Source organism: Xiphophorus couchianus, chromosome 19 (assembly GCF_001444195.1).
Source record: "Xiphophorus couchianus chromosome 19, X_couchianus-1.0, whole genome shotgun sequence".
NCBI lineage: Eukaryota > Metazoa > Chordata > Actinopteri > Cyprinodontiformes > Poeciliidae > Xiphophorus > Xiphophorus couchianus.
Window position 1 is genome coordinate 19129596 of NC_040246.1, and position 19875 is coordinate 19149470.

The window sequence follows — 19875 nt, forward strand, 5'->3', positions numbered from 1 at the left end:
TATAAAGAAGGAAACAATTGTTTTCAGTAATAATTTATCTGTTTACGTGTATTCAACTGAAGTCCTTGCCTTGATTTGATTCGTTTCTTGATCCTATTTGATTCTTTTTAAAAGTTTCTTTCTGTTTTTATCTAGCATAAAACACTTTTTCTTGCCTTCATTGTGTAAAAAAATGCTGTATTCATAAACACTGGATGATGTAACTTAAATCCACTGAGTTTGGTCAGGGATCTGTAACCTTCATAGCCTAATTCAACTTTTTTTTTTAAGAACAAACATAAAGCAGTCATTTAGAGCCACAAATAAATATCTCTGTTATAAATATTTATAGAAAATGTATCTTAAAAAACATTTTCACATTTTAAGCTTCAAAATAAAATTATTTATGGAAAATTTTGTAAAAAGAAAAAAATCACATGGATACCAACCCCAAAAATAGCAAATGCTAATTCATGAAAAAAAAATCCTTTACAGAATATAATTAATTGCAAACTATTTAATATTTTATTTTATAACGCTCAAATGTAAAAAAATAAAATAAAAAAGAGAAAAAAATATCGATTTGTGTTATCTTTCATCGGGAATGCAAACGATAGGAAAAAGATAAAAATATTTTGAAAAACGAAACGTCAGCAGTCACGTGGAACCGCGTCACGTGACTGTACTCTGTATAGCCGCTCATTAAAGAGGACACAAGCTGACTTCAAACAACAGGAGCAGCCAAGGACACCATGAACACAATGTAAGTGCTCGTAACTTCTGACTTTTTAAAAATATATTTCATAACTTAACTACAGTTGAGGGGATTCGGTGAAACTGAGGCGCGATTGTTTGTTTTTATTTTTGTAATGTGACCCAGATTGAACGCTGCCGCCGCAGGTTGGAGCTGAAATGTGTCTTTGTGGTAGAAGATGAAATGCTTATAAACGGAGTTTCTATAAATGAACAATTCCTGTTAGAAACAGATATTAAAGTACAGCAGCAGATGTAAAAAGAATGTCTGATAACAAACACAATTTTCCTTCAGCGTGTTTACTTCAAACTTCCGGGTGTGATTATAATGAAAAGCTCCATTTAATTTTGTTTTTCTCCAACAGATTCCCCTTCTTCGTGCCTCTGTTGTTCGGCTCGTTGGTCTCCAGCGGGTTCCTCGAATATGACCAAAATGTCATGTAAGGAAACTGTTATCCCATCACTTTCTAATTTTATTACTTAAAACTAATAATGATGATTTTTAGGTCAGTTAGGATTTATTTGTATTTGAAGAATATGGAGGAAATATAGTCTAAGAACTTTTTTTATTCTGCTTTGTGCGTTAAATTTTAATATTTACACTCTGCAGTTTTACAACTTTATTATTGTATTTTTTTTTTTTTACTTTAAATTCGCCAGCCAAACTTCACCTGCATAAGTTTGGTCCACCAGGCCAAAGCAATCGACACTAGATCGAGTGAGCGAGTGGCGCGGTGGCTTTTAGCCAATCAAATCACGATCCTTTGATCACGTGACAAACAGTTAGAAGGTGTCTAGAGTCCACCAGATGATTATATTTGTTTTTGTTGCACAGGAGAAAAAAAACTGTAAAAAAAAAAATTCAATGTCTAAAAAAAAATCTGAAACATTTTACTGAAACTATATTTCTTCCATGAGAGGATTTCTCTACATTTGCAATTACTTTTTTTTAAATTAAAAATTACATCTTGGTAACAATATATTTGAAAAGAAGTCTGTTCTCGTGCATTATTTTATTTCCTATGGTCTTTAAAGTCATTTGTGTATTTCTGTGTTTATTAAAGCAGGGTTAGCAGGTCTGCTGCTTTTATTAAAGTTTTATCCTCTCAGCTCATTAATGTGTCATTGTTTTGGAATTAGCAATTTCATAGTGATCGCAAAACTCCATAAACTGGATTTAATGCTCACCGTTCAAGAACAAGTGTTGTAATTTTTTACTATTTTAAAACTTTACCATAACCTTTATAGATCCAGCTGGTTGCATTGGTGCTAAAATCTCACTTTCAGGAAAAACCTGTTCAGCTAAGCACTTAAACTTATAGCACAACATATATTGATAACATTTTTTATTCTATTAGCAGGTTTTTTTTTTCACTTATAACAAAACAATTTTCCCATAATTTAAGTGAAATAATCTGCTAGTGGAACAACAAATTATTGACTTAAAACAAGCTCTTATATCTTGCTGAAAAGTTGCTTGTAAGTTGTTTTTTTCCCCCCTTATTTTAAGTGTAATAAGATATTTGCGATAGAAACTAGACCATAATTACTTGGTAAGATTTTGTGTTTTTGCAGTGTGGTGTCTTCTGTGACTCTGTTTTTTTGTGTGTGTTTTTATTATGTAAAGCACTTTGAACTGCCTTGTTGCTGAAATGTGCTATAAAAATAAACTTACTTGATTAAATTACCATTCAGGATAGTCAAAATGTGGTCCTGTCTTGTCAAAATGCATTTCTATACCTGGAATAGTCAGGAAACGCTGATTATATGTTAAAATGGCCTGCCATAAACAGTCAAAGCGAAGATATCAACGTATTTATTGATGTCAGATATTAAATCCTAAATTATTATTTTTTAGACTCCCGCAGGACTGGACCCAAGCAGGTCAGGTGGATCCTTCAGAGCAGCTGGAGTTGACCTTTGCCCTGAAGCAGCAGAACGTCGACCTTCTGGAAGAAACGCTCAGACGGGTGTCGGACCCCGACTCACCTCAGTACGGTAGGCAATGAGGCTTTTAAACAAACGTTGGACCTGATTCTGTCTCTAAGTGACAGAGAAATGCTCTGTCCTCTGCAGGAAAGCACCTGAGTCTGCAGGAAGTTTCCTCTCTGGTTCGTCCATCTGCGCTGACCCAGAAGGTGGTGCATCGCTGGCTGCAGACTCACGGGATTTCAAACTGCCGGACGGTTCGCACTCAGGACTTTTTACAGTGCAGCATGACTGCAGAGTAAGCACATCTGCTCTCATCTGCTTTACTTTACTTTATTCACTCGCTTGGGAGGCGACACAGATACTCGTACTTCTGCGGTTTTGCAACTTCTGTGAAAAGGTTCTGCTTTCATCATGTGAGGAAGTTCCTGTCTTTGCAGTGAACATGGTGAAACTGTGAGCTGTAATCTGCAGAGATTAGAGCCGATTGAATCTAATAAAATGGCAGCTTCCCACAAAACACTTTAAAAACACAAAATCTTACCAAGTGTTTTTGGTCTAGATTCCAGACAAAACAAACTTACGACTAACTTTTAGCAAGAAAAATGTTGTACAGTTTTGACTTAATTACTGCTCTGAATATGTTGTTCTTTCAGCAAATAGCCTTTATTTTGAGTCCCTTTACGCCAGTTAACGATTAATCAATTTCTAAATTAGTTGACGATTATTTCAATAATCTATTAATCGCGATTAATCATTTCAGCCCTGGTTTGGTTGATTCAATTATTTACAACTACTCTTTGTATTTATTCAAGTTATCTTTTTCCTGTTTTAAATCTGGTTTCTTAATCTGAAACTCTAGAGCTTGTCAAAGAATAAAAAATATTTTCTTTGCTGCACACCTGTTCATTTTGATTATGGTAGTGAGTTTAACAGGATTTTTTTTTCTTTATTTATTTTTTTTTATTTTGTATTAAGGGTTGCAGAGGCTCTTCTTCCTGGAAGTAGATTTCACCGTTACGTCAGAGACGGTCGCTCCATCGTGAGATCTTCCAGTCCGTATTCAGTCCATGATGAGGTTCACGAACATCTGGATTTTGGTGAGATTTTGCTCGTTTCTAAACTGCAATGTTTTCAGGTCCGGATTGGTTCTGATATCTTGTTTTGCTCTTCTGTAGTCGGAGGCCTTCATCGTGTCCCGCCTAAAGGGAAGGACGCTAACAGGAAGCGGCCGCGCTCCAAGGCGGGGGTTCACCTCGGCGTGACGCCAGCCGTTCTGAGAACTCGCTACAACCTGACGGCGACGGACGTGGGATCAGCTGAGAACAACAGCCAGGCCGTCGCTCAGGTTGGGAGCCGATTAAGCCTTTCTCACTTTCCTTCTATTTTTACTTTATTTTTTTTATTCTTTTCCTCATTGGTGGAAACAGAGACACAATCAACAGCCTTTAGCCACAACAAATCAATCTACAAAAGAACATTGGAAGAGCAAAAAGATCAACAAATGTTTCATGTTGTCTCATCTGATGTTTTTCTTTTTTTTTTTTTTTATGTACATCATTTTCTAATAAAAAAATAATCAGAAATATCATGAAGCAATGTGTAATATAGCAAGGGGATGGCAAAAAAATAAAGTAACTGTCAGATTTGGGTAGTAACTAGTTACATTTACTCAATTACATTTACTTGAGTAACCTTTTTAGAAACTATGTACTATTTTTACTATGCTGTACTTTTTACTTTGAGTAATTTTATTATGAAATATCGCTACTTGAGTAAAATTTCTGGATTTTCTACCCACTGAATGAAACACAAACATGTTTAAACCAAAGACTCACCAGACACACACCTGCAGTTTCTCTTAAAGTTTCATAGTTTTTATTGAAAGAAACTGATTTGGGAAAATATTCTTTTGCTCGTTTGATTTTTGTTACTTATATGAATTATTGTCATTTGGTCCTTAAAATACCAGAATCTCCATTTAACTTTATAATTTGTTACATGGAGATTATGTAATTTTTAAATATTGAATGAATGATAAATTGATTGGTTACTGGAGTAGACTTTTTACCTAATACGTTTTTACTCTGAGTAATTTCTTGGCTATTTTTTCCTTTTACCTGAGTAAAAATATGGTGAAGTAGTTAATTTCTGTTTATGAAGCCATTAGAAATTAGAGCAGTCTTTCTCAAACTGTGGTCCGCCGGCGCCCCCTTGTGGTCAGCTAGAGACTGCATGTAAACGACCGTTTATTTGCCGTGACGTCAGCTCAAAGTGCGATGCTACAGCTAGCTTACCAAAAGATTGTGATTAAAAATAATATTGGACAAGAGGCTTAAAACCGGGTTACTCAAAAGAAAAACTAATTTTTTTCTGTCCTCCAGTTTCTGGAGCAGTACTACCACCCAGCTGACCTGGCCGAGTTCATGCTGATGTTCGGTGGGACCTTCCAGCATCTCTCCGAGGTGGATCGGGTCGTCGGCACCCAGGGAGGAGGAAAAGCCGGCCTGGAGGCTAGCCTGGACGTGGAGTACATCATGAGCACCGGAGCAAACATCTCCACATGGGTCTTCACCAATCCAGGTCTGCTAAACAAATAAAAATGCTAATCTGCTCAGATTATACATTTAAAACGTCTCCATTTTGTTTTACAGAGCTGTAATACTTCAACCTCACAGAGTCTCTTTATTTTTTCCCACATAAACACAAATACCTCTTTTAGAAATTGCCAAAAATATTCTGTATTCTACGGTGGCCGACAGGTGCAAATGCGCAGCAAAAGAGAAAACATGCAAACAAACAAAAAACACGCGCACAAATTAAATGCGGCAAGCAAAAAGCGAATAAAATGCAGCAAACAAAAAGAGAGACGCAAACAAAAAAGAAGACACCCCCGAATGAAATGCAGCAAACAAAAAGTGTTGAAAACGGAAGTGCTCCAGACCACTAGGGGGAATCAAAGAAAATCGAGACCGAGCCCAGAATGGTATGACTGACACAAAGTCTATCACGCTACCCATAAATTATTCTGTTATTCTATAATATTATAAAAGACGGCGTATCTGAAAAGAAATATAGTTATACGTACCTTTACTTTCTTTCAAATTTCTTTCTCTGAATCTTGCATCTGGTCCCATAGAAATGAATACTATTTTCTTTGACTCCCCCTAGTGGTCTGGAGCACTTCCGTTTTCAACACTTTTTGTTTGCTGCATTTCATTCGGGGGTGTCTTCTTTTTTGTTTGCGTCTCACTTTTTGTTTGCTGCATTTCATTCGGGGGTGTCTTCTTTTTTGTTTGCGTCTCACTTTTTGTTTGCTGCATTTCATTCGGGGGTGTCTTCTTTTTTGTTTGCGTCTCTCTTTTTGTTTGCTGCATTTCATTCCGGGGGTGTCTTCTTTTTTGTTTGCGTCTCACTTTTTGTTTGCTGCATTTCATTCGGGGGTGTCTTCTTTTTTGTTTGCGTCTCACTTTTTGTTTGCTGCATTTCATTCCGGGGGTGTCTTCTTTTTTGTTTGCGTCTCTCTTTTTGTTTGCTGCATTTCATTCCGGGGGTGTCTTCTTTTTTGTTTGCGTCTCTCTTTTTGTTTGCTGCATTTCATTCCGGGGGTGTCTTCTTTTTTGTTTGCGTCTCACTTTTTGTTTGCTGCATTTCATTCGGGGGTGTCTTCTTTTTTGTTTGCGTCTCACTTTTTGTTTGCTGCATTTCATTCCGGGGGTGTCTTCTTTTTTGTTTGCGTCTCTCTTTTTGTTTGCTGCATTTCATTCCGGGGGTGTCTTCTTTTTTGTTTGCGTCTCACTTTTTGTTTGCTGCATTTCATTCGGGGGTGTCTTCTTTTTTGTTTGCGTCTCACTTTTTGTTTGCTGCATTTCATTCGGGGGTGTCTTCTTTTTTGTTTGCGTCTCTCTTTTTGTTTGCTGCATTTCATTCGCTTTTTGCTTGCCGCATTTAATTTGTGCGCGTGTTTTTTGTTTGTTTGCATGTTTTCTCTTTTGCTGCGCATTTGCACCTGTCAGCCACCGTAGTATTCACCTTTTTTCGTGAATACCATTATTAACTTTAACATTTTCTGAAATTTGCTTCAAACAGGCAGTCGGTTTTGATCGAAAGTTCCTGATTCTGGTCATTTTTATATTTTTAAGTTGCAAAATTGCATTATCATTCCATTCCATTCCAATAGAAATCTTGACATTTTTTCCTCTTTTTTTTAATTAGTAACTTAAATAATTGCCACAATTTTTGATTTGTGGCATTTTTTTAACCCTTTACCTGTTAGTTTTAACCATTCCCCTTATCTTACCTATGTTGTTCTAAATAGGGAAAGTAACTGGGAGATTTACAGTAAATGCAAAAGTATCGTTAGCTTTTAGAGAACAATAAATGATATTTTGAAGGAAATTTAACTCTTGTGACTAAAAATGAAGATTAAAAAAAAACTACAAAAGAACATAAATTAATATATGCAGTTTAAAATGAATTAAAATTCACCCCAAACTGCTCAACCTGGACAAATTTGATACAAATTGCTTCAAAACAATTCAAACTATGCAAAAATCTGAATCAAAAGATAAATTAAAAAATTGTCCAGGAAGCCACAGTATGTGTATTAAAGCTTTTAATCAGTTTTTTTGGGGGGGCTTTCTATTTTTAAGGTTTTGGACTTTAGCAGCTTTTTCACACAGAATGTAAAGATCGGACAGAGGTCATAAACAACAAGGTTATTATAGTTAACTGAAATTAACAAAAACTGAAATAAATAAAAATGGTAATTAATGGGGAGAAGCTGTAACCAGAACTAGATTATTGATGTAATATCCTTTGCTTTGTGTTTATGAATCTATTTATTATCCTTTTCAACTGATGTGAAATTGTTTTGTTTCTTCCCTGCAGTTTACGGGAAATTATGGTACTTTATGCTCCGCTAGTCCGTAAAATGGCGACAGGAAATGCTGGGAGAGTCCATTTGTTGTTCAACGATAATTGAATAAATTTTGTGAAAATAGTATGTTCTGTTGATTATTCTTCAATCAATGTATAAATAATCCTTTGTTAATTTTGCATATAAAAATTAACCAAAACATGAAACAACTAAAACTAATGCTATATCTAATAAATATTAAGCAAAACAATATTTAACTAATAAAAACTAGCACTCTAAAACTCATTAAAACTAAATTAGACAAAAAGCAACAAAATAAAACTAAACTATTACAACCCTGATGGAAATCCAGACATTCGTAGCCTAAATGAAACATTTTTAAAAACTGAAAACATGAATGCAATTAAAGACAAATTTGGCTTTACAAGTAAAACCAATCGAGAAACAAATGGAAATGTTTTGCAACCAAACTCTAGGTTTGTTTGTTTGCTGTGTAATTATGTCCTCTCCCGCTTCCTGTCCAGGTCGACATGAGACCCAGGAACCTTTCCTCCAGTGGATGGTCCTGCTCAGCAACATGTCTGACCTGCCCTGGGTTCACACCATCAGCTACGGCGACGACGAGGACAGCCTGTCCGCCGCCTACATGACGCGCATTAACACGGAGTTCATGAAGGCCGGGGTCAGAGGTCTTTCTCTGCTCTTCGCCTCGGGTCAGTTTACGCTTACAGATGTTCAACAACACTCGCAAAACTGTAAAAAAACAAATTATTACCAAGCTATTTCTAATACAAATAACTTGGTACACTTGAATTGGATAAAACTAACTTGCAAGTAACTTTTCAGCTAAATGCAATGACTTGTTTTAAGTCAATAGTTTCTTAATATTGATAATAAAGTTCTAGTTCCACTGATTATTCACTCATAACATGGGGGAAAGGTGAAATAATTTACCAATGGAACAAAAACTTTTCCATATGGATGAGCGATATATCGACACTAACATCGGTATGGGACAATATTTGTCATTTTTTAACATATCTGTATCGGTCCGATGAACAACAACCGATATTTATTTTTAACTTGTTGGAGTCTTTCTGGACTTGTTTTCTCCAAAGGTGTCAAAAAAATTATTATTATTATTTTTTTAAAGTAATTCTATAAAAAAAATTCTATCTATAAAAAAAACAGTAGTGAATACATAAAATATCAGTTATTGGCCATAACAGCAACATCTGATATTGATATCGGCTCATATTTTCATATCTGTTCATCCCTACTTTTTCATCAATATTAAGAAATTATTGACTTTAAACGAGATCATATTTCTTGATGAAAAGTTTCTCGTCAGTTAGTTGGGCTTTTTTCTAAGTGTTGTAAGTGTTATTGGCTCTGATTTCCTTAGTTTTAGGAAATTGTTGAGCGGCTGATCCTTGCATGTGAAGCTGATCTTATCTACTTTAGCCAAGGTCTAAAAATCATCCACTATCCTTTTCTGCTTCGCCGTCAGAGAGGTTTGACTGACGGACAGGTCCAACAGATCATCTCTGCCCATTTCCAGTTCCAATAATCACCTCAATTTTACCAACTCAGACACTTTCTTGCTATGATTAGCGACATTTCAGACAAAAAAAGTGCTATAAGTCAACATTGGAATCGGCAGGTCAGGCTTTTTAAAGATTTATATTTGGCGATCTGACAGAAATCTGCTATCGGTGCATCCCTAGTACTAAAAGATATTTGCTCTAGAAACTCAACCAAAAGTATTTGGGAATATTTTGTGTTTTTACAGTGAAAAAAGCTGACCTCCACCATCAGCAAAGCATGACCTTTAGTCAGCTTTAGGTTGTAATAAGGTCGACAATCATGTGATGGCTGATATGTGCGACTCTTAGTTGTAAAATTACTGCGACTTCCTGTTTTTAAAAATGATTCAGAAAACCTCAGTGAGGAACAAAAACTTCCATTCATCAGAAATACACAAAGACTTTTTTTATGAGTTCAGCTTTTTTTGTCACCTTATCTGAGCCTGGTGTTGTGTTCAGGCGACAGCGGCGCTGGATGCAGACATCTGGGGAAAGAAAACGCCTTCAGGCCCAGTTTTCCTGCCTCCAGGTAGGCCTCCCAATCCTCAAATCAAACCTTTACACTAAAGCATTCAAATATCTGTTCATTTGTTTATTCACATTACAACCAGAAATGTTTTATTATTATGTTAGAAACAAACAGAAAATAAAGGTTTATTTATGAAATTAAAATAAACTAATAAGTCCAAATGCAATTCTTCATAAATAAGAGAATGGACGTTTGAAGAGGTTTTAGGTTTGAAAACAATACCTCAAGCTTTGAATATGTAACAGAGGAAACCTAATGATTAATCGATTATTGAAATAATCGTCAACTAACTTAATAATTGATTAACTGCAGTATACTGGGTTAATACACGCTAATTGCTCAAAGAACAAGATTCTCAGAGGAGCAAATGAGCCAAAAATGTCCAAAAAACATCTGTATTTTGCATTTGATTGAAAAGAAAAATATTTCTCTCTAATATGTTCTTTAATTAATTTGATAAGATATGTTTTAGCACTTTCTGCTGATTTTTCATTTAGTACTTAAACCTTTTTTTTTTTTTTTTTTTACATAATATTAGAAATACATTAAAAGATGCAAATAAACAAATTATTCAATAATTTTTTTAAGTAAGAAAATAAAAAATTTTCACCTAAAATATCATAACATACCATTTCATTTGTTGTACAGGATGCATTTGGAGCTTAAAAAAATACTTATGACATGGGGAGAAAATACTTAAAAAGGTTTTATTTTATCCTAAATGTATATATTTTTTGTACAGTTTTAATTAAAGTTCTGGATATTTTGTTCCTTCCAGAAATTGTCCTAGTTGAGTCTATTTTCTCCAGTTGACGATTAATCGATTACTAAATTAATTGATGATTTTTTGAATAATCAAATCATCACGATAAGTCCGATTAATCGTTTTGGCCCTTCAGTGAATATATAGTCAGAGCTATAATGGAGTGGTTTCAATCAAATTATAGTCCATGGTTCAAATGTCCCAGTCAAAGTCGACTCCTCAATCTAATTAAAGCTATTCAAGAAAAAATAAAATAAAACACATCTAGATGTTCAAAGCTGGAACTGCCTTTTAGATTTCTGTTTCTACAAATGATAAAACCATCTATAATTTTTCTTTCACTTCACTGTTGTGCCATGAATTCCCAATAAAAGTGTCAAAACATTAAAATCTTTACGGACTTTGAGTGTTTATGTAAGAAGGGTGATTAAATGTTTATTTTTTGCTGTGTTAACGAGACGGTTTCTAAGTGGTTCTTTATTTTTCAGCCCCTATGTGACCACAGTTGGAGGAACTTCCTTTAAAAACCCATTTAAAGTAACTTATGAAGTCACAGATTACATCAGTGGGGGAGGATTCAGCAACGTCTTCAAGATGCCCGACTACCAGGTCCAGAAACGGCACAAACACTTTGTGTTACCTGACCTATTATCTTTAAATGTGTAACTAATAGCTTCTGTTATGTTTAGGTCAGCGCGGTGGAGGGTTACCTGAAGAGCGTAACGGCGACTCTTCCTCCTCAGTCGTACTTCAATACAAGCGGCAGGGCCTACCCGGACATGGCTGCCCTGTCTGATAACTACTGGGTGGTCAGCAACAGAGTGCCCATCCCATGGGTGTCCGGAACCTCGGTAACCCAAACCACCGTCGATTAATAAAGTATTGCATTAAAATTACTCCCAATCCATGAACTACGGACAGAAAAGAGGAGAAAATAACGCAGAAAAATCGTAACATGATAGAAAAAGATATAAACATGGGAATTAAGTGTTTCGAATATTTTTATTTTTCTATTCTGCAACCTAAGAGGTTTTTACTCCAGGCCCACTGTTTTATTATATCTTATAAATATGTTTAAGTTTTATCTGTGAAAAACAAAATCTTCTGATTATTATTCAGTATTTTATACAGATCACAAAATTATAAGACATAATTGTATACAATTTTAAAATATTTTATGACAAAATATTATTACAAAATATTCTAAATAAAATATATTTTATTTATAAAATGATCTATATTTTATAAAAATATAATACAATATTTTTTAATAAAATATATTTTATGTTTAATATATAAATTGTATTATGGCAAATATATTTTATAATGTATATGATAACATATAATATATATTATATATGCTCTTTTATAATAAAATGTATTATAATTTATAGTAATGTATAATAATATTTTATTGTAAATAAAAGATGAAAAGATGATCAACCGTCGCGATACAAGAGAAATTGGCTGCTTATCAATTAATTGTCGATCGATGAGATCAATCAACTTTAGATTAATTTATTAATCTAAACCAAACATTATCAAAGTTTCTGCTAAATAAAGGAGGTTTTCGCCTCTCTTGTGAAGTAGCTGTTTGTTTTTACAGACAGCTCACATTTTTAGCATTTTTAAAGTGTTTGCAGATTGACTTATCTCTGAGTTATTCTGAGCTTTCGTTCCTGCTCCTGTCAGGCATCGACTCCTGTGGTTGGAGGCATGCTGTCCCTCATCAACGGCCAGCGTCTGTCCAAGGGCCTGCCGGCGCTCGGCTTCCTCAACCCGCGCCTCTACAAGCTGAAAGGACGCGGCCTGTTTGACGTGAGTCTGAAGCCCTTTATTCACAACAAATCCAGTTCCAAGATTCTAACTTTGTCCATTTATTCTTTGTTTTGAGTTTCCAGATCATCATAATATTAGACTATCTTGTTGGTAAATCACAAATTACTACTTGTGATTAACTACATTTTTGGAAGGATAGATTCAATTTAATTAGAAAAACGCATGCCTGATCTGAAAATAATTTTCAATAGTACCTGTCTGACAACACGAAGGAGGCTAAAAGATGGTGGAGAAAACTGTGAACAGTGGAGAACCTTCCTAGGAGAGGGCCAGGCAAAAAACTCCCCAAAGAATACTCACTGTTTTAGTCTACTCAATTATATGATTAATTATATGATGTTTTTTTTTGTTGTTGGAAAGATTATTGTAGATCCAAAATGGTTTTACTGTAAATGGTTTTACAGTCAAGACCTTTTTTTTAAAGGTCTTAGTTGACCAAGTGTGAAACAACAAGTTATTAGGTTAGGGGGCAATTACTTTTTTTATTAGTTTCTCCTTCTTGATGATAGAAATTATGACTTTAAAACAGTTTTTTATTTACGCAAGTTATAGTATAGTTTTATCTTTAAGGAGCCACGTTGATTTTGTCAGGATTATACACCGAAGTAGGTATGCAAACAGTTAATCAACTTAGATTAGTCAATTAATGGTTTATTAGATTAAAAGTTGTTGCAATTATTAACTAATAATGTAGGCTCATACCTTCGTTTAGTGTTGTAGTTTGGCCGCCATCCAGCAGGGGGCGCCGCTGGTAATCCTTAAGCGGAGCCGTTGATGTAGGAACAAAGATGGCGGCCATTATAGAACGGTGAAGAGGAATGGTCCAAACTGATTCTGATGCCCTTTATGCGGTTATGTTTTTAAATATAGTTTCACTTTATTAGCGCTGCGTCACTTTCTCATTCTAAATGGCTGCTGTGCTGCTAAGGTGAGAATAATATGGCAGAAAAGCGGAGAAAATTGTGACATGATTGAAAAAACGTTGACTGATTTTAACGGCTGTCGTGAGTTACTGCGTTTCGTTTGTGTCAAGGTTTAATAATGGGAGAAAACTAAATGTTTCTGTTTATTTAGTCAGTATTTAATACAGCTGACACAAAATAATGCTAAAATTAAATGTTTTTACTTTTAAATTTAGCATATTATGAAAAATGTAGCAGTCTTGATGCAAAAGAAAACTCAAGTTTTTAAGAAAATCTCCTTTTATCTATTAACATTAGTCTATTCTAGTCAGTAACTTTCATCTCCACGTTAAAGTGAATGTCATGTTTCTCTGCAGGTGACTGAAGGGTGTCACCTGGGCTGCCTGGATGAGAAGGTTCAGGGGCAGGGCTTCTGCGCTGCCCCATCATGGGACCCCGTCACCGGCTGGGGGACGCCCAACTACCCCGCACTGCTGGATGCCCTGCTGTCCCAGTGAACAGAACCGACCTGCCAGAGCTGGGAACGGAACTGCTGCACCCGGCTCAACCCAACGGTCAGGTTTTTGGTGCCAAAGGCAGGACAGTGGAAAGGCCATACTTTGGATTATTGCTGCTGATTTTTCCATTTTTAATGAATCATCATTCGAGTTTCCTATCAGTCTGGGTTAAAATCACATTCTTCCATTTAGTGTTGGATCTGCCGGGGAATCATTTTTAAAGCTTTACCGCTGTTGCTTTTTATTTGCAATTAATGCATTTTTACTAAACAGTATTTTCTCAAATTTGGGGCAAATATGCAACTTTTATTTTCAGGGATCTTTTAAATTTTATGCAGAAATGGTAAGAAAATGTAGTTTATGAATAGATAAACTCATAAGGGTCAGAAAAATGCACTGAACACAAATATTATATCAGATAAAATGACTTATTTTAACTTCCTTTAATTCTAACAAATGCATGCAGTTTGTCCTTCATATCACTAAGACAAAACAGGAACACTATTTGTGGCTTAACAGGTTCTTCAATTTGATTCTGCTGTCCATGAGATAATAGAAATGCAGAGTCATGTGTGGGTTTGACGATGACTCAGCAGTTTTACCCACAATGCACTCTGCAAAATCACAAATCAAATATGTGGAGTTTTATTTCCTATAAATTAAAATAAAAATGTGACGGATTTTTGAATTGTATTGTGTCGGAAAAACATCCAGAATAAAAAAATTAAAAAGATTTTTTGATACTTTAATCAGAAATGTTCGAGTCGTTTTTGAAATTTATTTTGTAGTTTTGATGTTTAACTGTCCAAAAAGACTAGCAGGCTCGCAAAATGAAGAGATTATCAGCATAAAAACATTTTTTAAAAAGGAGAAAATATGGATGCACCTCAATAAATATTAACTGAATTTCGGTAATTCAATTCACAAAGTTAATCTCGTAAATTACAATGAATCATAATTTAGAAAAGAAAGTTAAAATGAGCTCAATTTCCATTCATATTTTTTTGTTTAGAGATTTTATAATCCATTTTATTTATAGTTTTGTGCAGATTTTGTTTGTGTTTTAGTTGCATGGGTTTTATTTATTGATTTGTGGTTTTTTTTATTTTGGATTTTTAAAATATCTTCCAGTGTTAAGTGGGTTTTACAATAATAAAGGTTTTGTCTTTCAGGGCAAACTTGCATAATTATACCATTATCAATATATAACTTGAAAAACCTTAAAATATTATTTAAATAATTTATTGGACAATTAATCATCCAGTAAATGTTAAAATTCTCATTTTCTGAGGAAATCCACTTTGCAATATAAGCTTTAAATCTTTGTTCTTTTGCATATTTTAATCTGTAGATTTGAAACAACTCAGCTGCGATGAAACTTGATTTCCTGTGCAAACTCTCAACCCTGTCGGTATCGAGTTGCTGTCAGTGTCTCGTTTTACTCCAAACAAAACAAACCACAATTATTCACAGGAGCAGCGCTGTGATGTCATTTTGTACCTGTGGTTAAATATCCGTCTTTCCCTGTTTAAACACTAACCTGCCTGTTAAAGAACCCATTCAGCCAGTGATTGATTTTTAATGTTCTTCATTAATGTCATGCATGGATATGAAGCGTTTTTGAATTGTTAAAAACTTTCTGGACGTTGTTTCAACCCGAATGGTTTAATTATTCACCAGCTGAGTGAGAGTTTGAACGCTGACAGCACAAATCACACGCTCTGTATTGGTGATGCAATTGGGAGAAACGATTTAATCAATGATATCTACTGAAAAAAAAAAAGAATAAAATAAAATCACATGGTTATCTACATGTGTTGTAGAAAACGAAAAGCTATTCCCGCACAAATCTTCTCCTGAGAAACGGAGCCGTGACGGAGAACAAAGGGAAAGGAACTTTGAAACCTTGCAGGAAGGCCTACAAGACCGTCTTAAATACATACAGACCACAAAGCTTACATCAAACAGTGTACAATATGCACACTTAGGGAGGAGGTACAAAACTGAGAAGCTGGTGAAGATTAATGCAAATTTTACAACTATTTGTGTAAAGGTATAAATAACAGTTTTCCAGGTGCAGATCCATGAATTAACATCTTCATGAGAAGAAACTCTAAAATATTCCATCCGGGTAGAGGCCAGCTTCGTTGGACCTCCGTTTATTATCAAAAGTTTCACAAAAAAGGGATTTTATTTCTTTTCTTCTATCTGCAGTACAAAGAGAGTTGTCTCACAGAAAAAGCAGTCCAAGCAACATTAGGTCAGTTCACCCAGAAGCAGACGGAGGTCCTCCAGTTTTCCTGCCGGCTCTGGTCGTTCCGGGTTGATGTCTTACTGGTTGTTTTTGGCTTTGGCGTGTGTGAGGATGTGAGACTTCAGGTTGGTCGACTGGGCAAATTTTTTGTTGCAGCCGTCGAAGGGGCAGACGTACGGGCGGTCTCCAGTGTGAATCCGCACATGAGTGCGCAGGTTAAAGTCCAAAGAGAAGCGCTTGCCGCATCCCTCAAACGTGCACTGTAAGGAGAAGAGCGTAAACGTTTCCATTCACGTGTTCCCAAAACATTTTTTATTTAAAGTTTAGAAAGTAAAGGAACTCACTTGGAAAGGTTTCTCTCCTGTGTGGACCAACTGATGTCTCTTCAGCTTTGAACTCTCCACAAACGCCTTGCCGCATTCTGCGCAGACGTGCACACGCGGCCCGTGGGTGTGCAAGTGTTTCCTCATCGCTGAGTTGTCCCTGAACATCTTGGTGCATCCCTAAAATGAAAACAAGGAAGATAATTCCCAAAAAACAGGACACAACTCCTGGTTCTGCTGCTTGTGAATCCAACCTGAGAAACGTTGGATTACACTGCAAAAACACTAAAGTATTTAGACTAATTTCTAGTATAAATATCTTAGTTTTCTTTACTTACAAGTAACTTTTTGAAAAGATAGGAGCTTGTTTTAAGTCTTAATATTGATACAAAAATACTAGTTCCACTGGTGGTCTGTTTCACTTTTAAAATTGGAAAAAATATTTTGTTGTTGAAATAATCTGCCAGTGAAACTACTTTTGTTTTCATTAATATTAAAGAATTATTCACTTACAATCTCCTTTGTCTTGCTGAAAAGTAAGTTTTGTCTTATTTCAAGTGTAATCAAATATTTGTGCCAGACACTAAAAAAAAAATCTTGTTTTTGCAGTTTACTGAATTTAAAATCTGACTCACTTTATGTGGACAGGCTATTGTCCTGGGTGCATCATCTTCTTTTACTTTTCTTGGCTTCATTCTGCAACACGAAATAGGTCACAATTAGAGTAGAACTGATCCCCAAGGGGAAATTTATTTGTTGATAAGGGTTTTAAATATTAGTAAATACAAACATAACCATAAGCAATGTAAAACTTATAAAGAGTATATGCATAAGTGTGATATTTTAAGTAAACTAAAGTAAATAATAATGCACATGGAAATAAAAAGCTAAACCACACAGGGCTGAAGGTGCTGCCTTCACCATGTTTGCCTCAAATCCCCTTTTTGTGAGTTTTGCACCAACTTTTGTTTTATGGGTTCTTACCGTGCAAACTCTGCCAGCTGCTTGGGGTCGGACAGGTCGATGCCCGGGATGCCTCCTGGGGGGAGCTTCTTTCCCGTCATATATTCAGAATAATCTGGAGGAGAGTTCTCCCCTGCGATCTGCTCCTCGTGAATATCCTTCTTGTCATCTGAGCAAGAACGGGACAGAAAGAAACTGAAGATCAATCACCTGTGGCTTCTTAAATAGGCACCGAGTAAATACTGCAGAGGTTACAAAATTCAACTTTAGCCACTTGTATTAAAACTGTAAAGTTATTTAAATACAACATCCAGATATTTTTTTGTAAGGGAATAGATTAATTTCCTCTTTTAAGCGTGATTAAAAGGCCAGATGCATACATTTTAAATTCGGCAAAAGACGATTATTAGGAAACTTTGCAATGTGGAAGTTGAGTAAAACTCCATTGCACAAATTGTTTTAGCAACAAGAAATGCCTCAACAGTTTTAGCTGTAACTTGTTGTATTTGTCAAATATGGATTTTAATATTTTAAAAATATATATATTTTTAAATATACCCTGATTTATATGCATTGCTTAGTTTATTTTCATATCTGCACCACCTTGTTTGTCGTTATATTATTTAAATTTATTAGCTTTTCAGAAATTATAGACGTGAAAAGTTGATCCTAAAAACATGACAGTTTACAGAACCTTTCACACAAAAGTCAAAGATTACGCTAATCACGTTGTTTTATCAATTTTAAACGCGTAAATTAATGTTTTTTGGTTATTATGAGATGCCGAAATTGATCCGTTTTTGTTTTTAAATGTATTTTTTGTTTGATATTGAAACCTTAAATTTGAGATCAAATCCTTAGAACTGTAAAGTCCGAGGCGTCCCTGAAGGCATCTCCGGCTGCCGCTAACTGAACTGCGCCACAGAGGCCCAGCGGAGCTAGCAGCTACCGCTCCCCCTGTCGCCGCCATCTTCGTCGGCCAAATAAACGCCATTTTTTCGGGCCGCCATACTTTCTGGACCGGGGAAATATGGCGGCGCCCATTGACACATAAAACATGGCTTCCCATAAAAACAAACACTTTTCAGGGAAATTTTAAATCGCTTTGAACCGTGGAAAAGAGTAAGACTTTAGCGGAGCACAAGGCCCCAGCTGGGCCCACTCACACCGAGAACAAAGCGACATCAGCAGCTTGCAGGAACTCACCTGAAGCCCACATAGTAACAGAAAACTCCCCCTCCAAAGTCTTTATCTGGACCTGCTTCTGCTCCCACTTTCGGCCCATCTCTCCACCGCTCATGTAGCTCTTTTTTCCCGCTTTCTTCCCGCTTCCACTCTTCTTAACCCGGCCTGCGGACGTGCTTCTCCCGGCTACAGTAACCAGAGTGTGCTCGATGTAGTCCTCCTCAACGGCGGGCACGGGGATCAGGATCTGGTCTTCGTACCCGTCCTCCGTGTGCAGTTCCGAGTCCTCCTCTCCGACCACCTCCTCTCGGGTCTGCACCAGGATCACCTCCTGGTGCGAGTGGAGGTGGTGCGGATCATCCAGCGGCTGTAAGGCGATCATCGGCTGCTGTTCGCCGTCCTCCCCGACAACTGTCGTCTCGATGGTTTCCACCTCGATTTCATGCAATTCTACTATTTCTGCCGGCATCTCCGACCCGTCCGTTTCGATGTACAGGGTGTCCCCTGACGCCATGATAATCCCGATTCCTTCTGCGTGTTGATCTGTAAATAATATTATTTCTATCACCTCCCCCTTGTGCTCGCAGCTCTTTTCCTCCCACTCCGACAACAACTCTCTCCACTGTTGTAATCTCGTCGCCACAGTGCTCTAGTTTTTTGAAGTATCGCGTGATTTGGATCAGTAGCGGATTCTCTGTAGAGTTCATATCAGAATTTATTTTAATGACTTTTAAGACTTTGATTAGTCCATTCTGTGCATTTATTGGTGATTGGATAAAACAGAAACTTAATTTTCGTTTTAATATGCAAAATGTATTTCCAAATAAGTAAGTAATTGGGTTCTTTATTGTTATTTATTTATTTTTTATTATTAATGTTTGGTCGTAAAGTAAAACTTTTTCCGCTACTCCACCAACCTTTGGTAAAACTAACTCAAACAGGGACCTTCACATTTTGAGACCTTGTTATCTTCTGACTGTAGGAGGCGCTGTTTCTCCTCTAGACCTGAATTGCGACATTCAAACATCCATATTTAGTAAATGTTTTAATCAAATACTGACTTACTGACGGTAATGCCTGATTTAATATGTACAATTATATCTTTTTTGCGGCGCTAGTGGCTCGTATTTTTTGTACAGTAGGCAGACAGGAAGGAGGGTGAGGAGGGGAAGACATGCGGTAAAGGTCGTCGGGAGTCGAACCCGCGACGTCTGCGTCGAGGACTAAGGCCTCCAAACGTGGGTCGTGCTAACCCCCTGCGCCACCACAGCAGAATTATGTCTTTTGACAGCCGAAAAGATAAAGTTATGTGCAAAAACTGTCAACGTAAAGGGTTCATTCAGTGAAGTTACTGAAAAAGTAGTAAAACTACTCTAAAAAGTATTAGTTTCCCCCCAAAAGGTATCCATAAAAGGCCACCTATAAGCTTGAACAAATTAGTTAATTTGTTTGCTAATTTATAAAGTCAGGTTA

General features: G+C 36.2%; 2 protein-coding genes across 2 annotated transcripts; one reads left to right on the top strand and one right to left on the bottom strand.

Moving 5' to 3' along the window:
* The first annotated feature begins 627 nt into the window (after positions 1-627).
* Positions 628-14426, top strand: tpp1 (tripeptidyl peptidase I). Its single transcript, XM_028001046.1, has 13 exons — positions 628-742; positions 1098-1172; positions 2591-2730; positions 2809-2959; positions 3640-3761; positions 3840-4009; positions 5046-5244; positions 8065-8253; positions 9586-9655; positions 10907-11027; positions 11108-11269; positions 12111-12236; positions 13537-14426. Exons 1-13 carry the CDS (start codon positions 732-734, stop codon positions 13675-13677), a joined length of 1677 nt encoding a protein of 558 aa, XP_027856847.1. The 5' UTR covers positions 628-731; the 3' UTR covers positions 13678-14426.
* A 975-nt stretch (positions 14427-15401) lies between these two features.
* Positions 15402-19043, bottom strand: yy1a (YY1 transcription factor a). The gene is made up of 5 exons (XM_028001048.1): positions 18424-19043; positions 17239-17386; positions 16890-16950; positions 16276-16434; positions 15402-16191 (listed from the first exon to the last, which is right to left on the bottom strand). The coding sequence occupies exons 1-5, from the start codon at positions 18914-18916 to the stop codon at positions 16009-16011; spliced, it is 1044 nt and encodes a 347-aa protein (XP_027856849.1). The 5' UTR covers positions 18917-19043; the 3' UTR covers positions 15402-16008.
* Between the last annotated feature and the right edge of the window lie 832 nt (positions 19044-19875).